At 42.4% G+C, this 7879-nt stretch overlaps 1 protein-coding gene across 1 annotated transcript; it reads left to right on the plus strand.

Moving 5' to 3' along the window:
- Positions 1–1821: 1821 nt before the first annotated feature.
- Positions 1822–7879, plus strand: LOC106569595 (protein shisa-like-2A). The gene is made up of 3 exons (XM_014141109.2): positions 1822–2206; positions 5007–5143; positions 5777–7879. Exons 1-3 carry the CDS (start codon positions 2025–2027, stop codon positions 5950–5952), a joined length of 495 nt encoding a protein of 164 aa, XP_013996584.1. The 5' UTR covers positions 1822–2024; the 3' UTR covers positions 5953–7879.

Below are 7879 nucleotides of genomic sequence, written 5' to 3' on the forward strand. Positions count from 1 at the left end.
AGACTTATATTTCCCTCACTAACTTTAAACATCAGCTATCTGAGCAGCTAACCGATCGCTGCAGCTGTACATAGTCCATCTGTAAATAGCCCACCCAATCTACCTACCTCATTCCCATATTGTTTTAATTTACGTTTCTGCTCTTTTGCACACCAGTATCTCTACTTGCACATCATCATCTGCTCATTTATCACTCCAGTGTTAATCTGCTGAATTGTAATTACTTTGCTACTATGGCCTATTTATTGCCTACCTCCTCACGCCATTTGCACACACTGTATACAGACTTTCTTTTTTTCTATTGTGTTATTGACTGTACGCTTGTTTATTTCATGTGTAACTCTGTATTGTTATTGGTGTCGTACTGCTTTGCTTTATCTTGGCCAGGTCGCAGTTGTAAATGAGAACTTGTTCTCAACTAGCTTACCTGGTTAAATAAAGGTGAAATAAAAAAAAATATCTAAAAAAATAGACATATAGGGTATGTTTCACAAGTTTGAACATCACATTACAGTACGGCAGTTTAGTACAGTAGAGTACGGTACGATACAGGACAATCGAGTTTAATTCAGTGGATAACAGTACGGTACAGTACAGTGCAGTACAGTACACAGTACAGTAAAGAAAAGTAAAGTATAGCACAGCTTAGTTCAGTAAAGTAGAGGACATTATAGTACAGTACACTATACTCTACTTTTCGTTACTGTAATGTACTGTAGTCGGTTGGGCTCTACTGTACTGTACTGTGCTGTTCAAACTTGTGAAACAGAGATGTCTATGATTGCTTCAGATTTGGTCCAGACCGGATAAAATCTGAACCAATTATAAACGTCTATGTTTGGTCCAAATATAGGCTGGTCCGGACCAAATCTGAAGCAAACCTTGGACATTTAAATCAAGACTAGTCCGGACTGCACCAAAACAAGACCCCAAAAAAGACGGCTGGTATGGACAGAACCAAAAAAAGTAATCTAAAAGACGTTGCCGTCGTTAAATGCTTAGTGGGAAGTGTAGGCCTTTACTCGTTCACTACAATACTTCCCACAAGACTAAAAGCAGGATCAGTGGAATTCTGGGCTATTAGGAGATTCCACCATATTGCTTAGGTTACCAGTGATGATGTTTAACGGTCATGGCTGCCTTCCCATTTCTGACACCAATGTGTCAGAAACAACAAACCCGGGTTGTGGCATGAAAGGCAAAAACCCTACTGGACTTATCATAGACGTCTATATTTGGGCCAATTCTGAACCAATCTTAGATGCCTTTTTTAGGTCAAATCAAGGCCGGTCCGGACCGCACCAAAAGAATATCTAAAAGATATCCAAAAGACGTCGCCTGATGGTAAATGCTTAGTGGGTTTGTTGTAGTTTGAAATTAGTGCTTCTTAGACATGTTCAATGCAATAATTTATCTACACATGAAGTGGAGGGCACTCTTTCTTTAAGGTTTTCATATTACTGTATTCACATTGATTACATCAATCATGTTTCATGCAAACCGCTTACGTTCAATTCAAGCTTGAATTGAATTATGTAATAGTCTAGTTACCAGTAGTGTTAACATTCAAAAGGCAAATGACACGGAGCACAAGGAGTGGAAAGAAATAGCTGAACAGACACGGCAACCTGGCTAAGGATGTCAGTCTACTTATTAAAAAGTTTAAGAAAACAAAATGTAGCCTTCATGTTTGTGACATCAATGCAAGATAAAATGGATTAGATATGATTTAATGAATTAGTCCACTTTTGTAGAGATATGGTTTGTCTCCTATCCAGTTTTTTTCTCTTCACTGTGTGTGTGAGAGAGAGAGAGAGAGAGAGAGAGAGAGATGGGAGGGGTACTCTAGAATTCTATATGAAATGTCGAGGTGCAAAGTTTCGTCCCATTTCAGTGGCATCCTTGGAATAAATGTTTTGCACTTTTCAGCAGAGCAAGGGGCACTTATGTGGATAGAATTACAATGAGACCTTTAAACATCTAAGGGAATCATATCTCCGACTAAGAGTGTGTTTTCTACCAGCATGAGTTCGGAGTGCACAAGCTACTACAGCGCAGAGAACGTGTTCATGAATGGCTCTTCATGTCCAAAAGAAGGGAACGATCCGAGCGCGACATTCTGCTGCGGATTTAACGATATCAAGTATTGCTGTGATGATCCCAACAGCTTTTTCCCTTATGAGTATGGATACATGTGGTGGCTCAGGTACGTAAGGGATCTTTACTAGCCTTTATGACGGTGCGCTTTTTGGACGTAGTTATTGTAGGGTTATTATATGGGAAGACTATGACACTTTATTTTATCTCAAGAAACCACAAGATGAGAGAGGTTGTTGATCATAATTATACAGCAAAGCGCACACGATTAATAAACTAGAATGAAGGATATTTTGTTCGGATACTGATAACAGATTTATAGGATCTTCACATTTCAATTGGTTTGCACTGGCGTTATGGTGGATTTATTAAATATAAGCTATTGTATGCCAATCTTATGGAAGGTGATAAATACCTAAATTAAAATCAAACATGAAAATGTGTAAAAGTTCAAATTGATCATGGGAAATGGTTAACCTTATTGGCAGGGGATTTCAAATCAAATTGAATCAAATGTTATTGGTCACATACACATGGTTAGCAGAAGTTAATGCGAGTGTAGCGAAATGCTTGTGCTTCTAGTTCCTACAGTGCAGTAATATCTAACAAGTAATCTAACAATTCCCCAACAACTACCTAATACACACAAATATAAAAGGGGTGAATGGGAATATGTACATATAAATATATGGATGAGCGATGGCCGAGCAGCATAGGCAAGGTGCAACTGGACGGTATAAAATACAGTATATACATGTGATATGAGTAATGCAAGAGCCTTCTTCACCACACTGTCTGTGCGGGTGGACCAATTCAGTTTGTTGTTGATGTATATGCAGAGGAATTTAAAACTTTCACTTTCGCCACTGCTATCCCTTCGATGTGGATAGGGGGTGCTACCTCTGCTGTTTCCTGAAGTCCACGATCATCTCCTTTGTTTTGTTGACGTTGAGTGAGAGGTTGTTTTCCTGACACCACACTCCGAGGGCCCTCACCTCCTCCCTGTAGGCGGTCTCATCGTTGTTGGTAATCAAGCCCACTACTGTTGTGTTGTCTGCAAACTTGATGATTGAGTTGGAGGGGTGCATGGCCACGCAGTCGTGGGTGAACAGGGAGTACAGAAGGGGGCTGAGCACGCACCCTTGTGGGGCCCCAGTGTTGAGGGTCAGCAAGGTAGAGATGTTGTTTCCTACCTTCACCACCTGGGGGCAGCCCGTCAGAAAGTCCAGGACCTAATTGCACAGGGCAGGGTTGAGGCCCAGGGCCTCCAGCTTGATAATGAGCTTGGAGGGTACTATGGTGTTGAATGGTGAGCTGTAGTCAATGAACAGCATTCTTACATAGGTATTCCTCTTGTCCAGATGGGATAGGGCAGTGTGCAGTGTGATTGCGATTGCATCGTCTGTGGACCTCTTAGGGCGGTATGCAAACTGAAGTGGGTCTAGGGTGGCCAGGAAGGTGGAGGTGATATGATCCTTGACTAGTCCCTCAAAGCAGTAGTCATTTAGTTCAGTTATCTTTGCCTTCTTGGGTGGAGGAACAATGGTGGCCATCTTGAAGCATGTGGGGACAGCAGACTGGGATAGGGAGAGATTTAATATGTTCGTAAACACACCAGCCAGCTGGTCTGCGCATGCTCTGAGGACGCTGCTAGGGATACCGTCTGGGCCAGCAGCCTTGCGAGGGTTAACACGTTAAAATGTTTTACTCACGTCGGCCACGGAGAAGTGGGAGGGGGCACAGTTCTTGTTAGCGGGCCATGACAGTGGCCACTGTATTAACCTCAAAGCGGGCAAAAAAGGTGTTTAATTTGTCTGGAATCGTGACGTCTGTGTCCGTGAAGTGGCTGGTTCTCTTTTTGTAGTCCATGATTTCCTGTAGACCCTGCTACATACACTACCGTTTAAAAGTTTGGGGTCACTTAGAAATTTCCTTGTTTAAAAAAATAAATGAAATATAAAACATTTTTTGTCCAATAAAATAACATCAAATTGATCAGAAATACAGTGTAGACATTGCTAATGTTGTAAATGACTATTGTAGCTGGAAACAACTGATTTCTAATGGAATATCTACATAGGCGTACAGAGGCCCATTATCAGCAACCATCAACTCCTTTGTTCCAATGGCACATTGTGTTAGCTAATCCAAGGCTAATTGATCATTAGAAAACCCTTTTATGTTAGCACAGCTGAAAACTGTTGTTCTGATTAAAGAAGCAATGAAACTGGCCTTCTTTAGACTAGTTGAGTATCTGGAGCATCAGCATTTGTGGGATCGATTACAGGCTCAAAATGACCAGAAACAAAGAACTTTCTGAAACTCTTCAGTCTATTCTTGTTCTGAGAGATGAAGGCTATTCCATGCGAGAAATTGCCAAGAAACTGAAGGTCTCGTACAATGCTGTGTACTGCTCCCTTCACAGAACAGCGCAAACTGGCTCTAACCAGAATAGAAAGAGGAGTGGGAGGCCCCGGTGCACAACTGAGCAAGAGTACAAGTACATTAGAGTGTCTAGTTTGAGAAACAGATGCCTCACAAGTCCTCAACTGGCAGCTTCATTAAATAGTACACACAAAACACCAGTCTCAACGTCAACAGGGAAGAGGCGACTTCGGGATGCTGGCCTTCTAGGCAGAGTTCCTCTGTCCAGTGTCTGTGTTCTTTTGCCCGTCTTATTCTTTTTTATTGGCCAGTCTGAGATATGTATTTTTCCTTGCAACTCTGCCTAGAAGGCCAGCATCCCAAAGTCACCTCTTCACGGTTGACGTTGAGACTCGCTCTTTCACTCTCTTTTGATGTGTTCTCTTCTCTTCTTTCTCCCTCCTCTCATCTCTCTCTTCCCTTCTCTCCCCCCCTCTCCATCCCTCTCCCCCTCACCTCCCCCCCTTCCTTCTCTCCCTCCCCAGCTTTGGGGCTCTGATAGGTCTGTCCATAGCAGCGGTGGTTCTCCTGGCCTTCCTCATCACAGTCTGTGTCCTCTGCTACCTCTTCATTGCCACTAAGCCCAGGCGCCTTGACAACGGCCTGCCACTACGAGCACCAGGTAACACAAGTGACCAGAGGTGGCGACATACCATAATAATGGGCCAGCTAGTGACATACCATAATAATGGGCCAGCTAGTGACATATCATAATGATGGGCCAGCTAGTGACATACCATAATGACGGGCCAGTAGTGACATACCATAATGACAGGCCAGCTAGTGACATACCATAATTATGGGCCAGTAGAGACATACCATAATTATGGGCCAGTAGAGACATATCATGATTATTGCCTTGCTAGGGACATACCATAATGATGGGCCAGCTAGTGACATACCATAATAATGGGCCAGCTAGTGACATACCATAAAGTTGGGCTAGTTAGTGACATACCATAATGATGGGTCAGCTAGTGACATACCATAATGATGGGCCAGCTAGTGTCATACCATAATAATGGGCCAGTAATGACATATCATAATGATGGGCCAGTAGTGACATACCATAATGATGGGCCAGTAGAGACATATCATAATGATGGGCCAGTTAGCGACATACCATAATGATGGGCCAGCTAGTGATGTCTGGTTGGGAATTTTTACTGCAAAAACACACATTCCATCTCACAATGAACAAGTAAATCTGCAGTGAGTGTGTGTCTGTGCCTACGTGTGTGTCTCGGTATTCCAGGTTTGAACCCCAGTGAGGGCCCCAGCCACTCCGGCCCAGCACCTTCCATCGGCCCACAGGGCTTCAGGAAGCACTTCTTCAGCAGGAAGCTGGACTGTGACAACCAGCCACCCGACCCTGAGAGATTGTTCCAGAGGTGCTTCGTCACCACCGTCAACATGGAGGGCCCATCGTAGTGCCCTTAATATGGAGGGCACTTTGTAGGATGCTTAGGAGGTAATGGAGGGCCCTTCGCAGGACGCTTAATATGGAGGGTACTTCGTAGGACGCATAAAGGCCCAGTGCAGTCAAAAACGTGATTTATTTGTGTTTGATATATATTTAGGTTGGGATAATGCTGTGACATTTTTTGAATTATGATGATGCCCTATTAGTGTAAGAGCTGTTTGTAAAGACTGCCTGAAATTTCTGCCTGTTTTGGTGGGATGGAGTTTTGGCCTGACTGGTAACATCCCCAGGCAGTAAATTGGTTCATATATTAATAGGCCAATAAGAAAGAGTTTCCAAAACCCAGCCAATAACAGCTAGTTTTCAGTTTTCCACCTCCCCCAGACAGTCCTTTCAAAGTTCTTGCATGAGAAATCGCTCTTGTTAAGAAGCCATTGTTTCGTTTTGACCATTTTGATTCAAAACAATCACATTAAGGTACTTAATTGTTACCCAGAAATGATTTGATATTGAGATAAAAATGTATGCATTGGGCCTTTAATATGAAGGGCGCTTCATAGGACGCTGACTTCTAAAGGCAGCCAGATGCTTACTTAATGAGTGTATAGAAGACTACGCCACACAGTGGGAGGACTGGAGAACCAACAACCATTTATGACCATGTTCTGTATGGACTGGACTAGTACTGAGTTTATCAATGTTCAATCAGTGGTTGGCTGGTTAACCCACTCCAGAATCATTTCAGTTGAGCTTCTTTTTTTTTGTTGTTGATGAAAATAAACTTCAACAAACAGAAAGACAGAAGCCACACTGGACAACTGTGAAGCCGAAGCATTGTCTGTCTTGCCTCACCTCTGTATTCCAATGTTGTTTGATGAAGCAAGGGAAAGGACGAAGGGAAATATTTTCATTAATTATTTTGTGTTGAGAAATCCATTTTAACTGTGTCTGATTTAACAGAAGCTCATCTGTCTTCAAGACAGACACTCTTGGATAACAAGCTCCTCAAACCAGCATTACTGAACTTCAACGTCGACAGTCTGCATTCAACCCTTTGTGTGATTCTTCACCTTCTATCTGGACACTGTTTTTGATCGTCTACGTGTCTGTGTGTGAAATGTTTATTTGGTTGAGAATGTTGCCAGTGGGACAAGTGTCTACAGCGTATTTGCATCCAATAGAACTGATAAGGAAGTAAATCAGACACAGTACAACACATAACAAACAGAATGCCTCAGAGTTCGAGTTACCTTAACTTGGCCCCTGTTTTCGCTAGGGTCAAAACGTCAAAGGTGGAATCCATAACGGTAAAACTGCCATGTCCTTTTGCGATATTACAACAACAAATAAGTTACTCCCTCTGACATCATCATTCCACGCGCAATAGACCAACAACGTACGTACTGTAATTATTTATTTTCACGATGCTGGACACTCCATAACTCGGTTTCATCAACAAAAACAATAACAAATGCACTGGCGCGAACAGCGGCGTCGTTTGCCCTTATGTGGATTTCAGCTTCATGTCTGTTATTGTATAAAATACATGAAATTGCTTGTTGAAACATTGCCTGTTGAACTGTCATCTGTAAACTGTTGGATTTTCTCAGAACTCAGAATTGATTATGGCAGAGATTATAGGACCTATCCCCATATGTTCCACCGCTGTCCATGCTGCTGTTCCCCCCCAAACATGTTCAGAAACACTTTAATTAATGTGGTCTTAAAGTCATTGTGTCGCCAATTTGCCATATACAATGGTTGCATTTCATGAGACATCAGTTGTGTGAGTCACTTCTTTGTTAGTCATGCTTCAAAATAGAGTAACTTATCAAAGAAGAAATATTTTGCACCTTTATGGTGTGTTATCACAGCAGGCAACACGTTCTGTTTTCTCAATCTATTAGCGTGTGCTTCGGCTGAGTGCACAACACA

This window comes from Salmo salar, chromosome ssa14, assembly GCF_905237065.1.
Source record: "Salmo salar chromosome ssa14, Ssal_v3.1, whole genome shotgun sequence".
Taxonomy (NCBI): domain Eukaryota; kingdom Metazoa; phylum Chordata; class Actinopteri; order Salmoniformes; family Salmonidae; genus Salmo; species Salmo salar.

What these genes read in the sequence shown, in the direction of transcription:
- LOC106569595 (XM_014141109.2), top strand. Translation starts at nt 2,025, where the DNA reads ATGAGTTCGGAGTGCACAAGCTACTACAGCGCAGAGAACGTGTTCATG. An exon ending in GGATACATGTGGTGGCTCAG is followed by an intron (nt 2,207 to 5,006) that starts GTACGTAAGGGA and finishes CTCCCTCCCCAG; the next exon opens with CTTTGGGGCTCTGATAGGTC. An exon ending in CCTGCCACTACGAGCACCAG is followed by an intron (nt 5,144 to 5,776) that starts GTAACACAAGTG and finishes TCGGTATTCCAG; the next exon opens with GTTTGAACCCCAGTGAGGGC.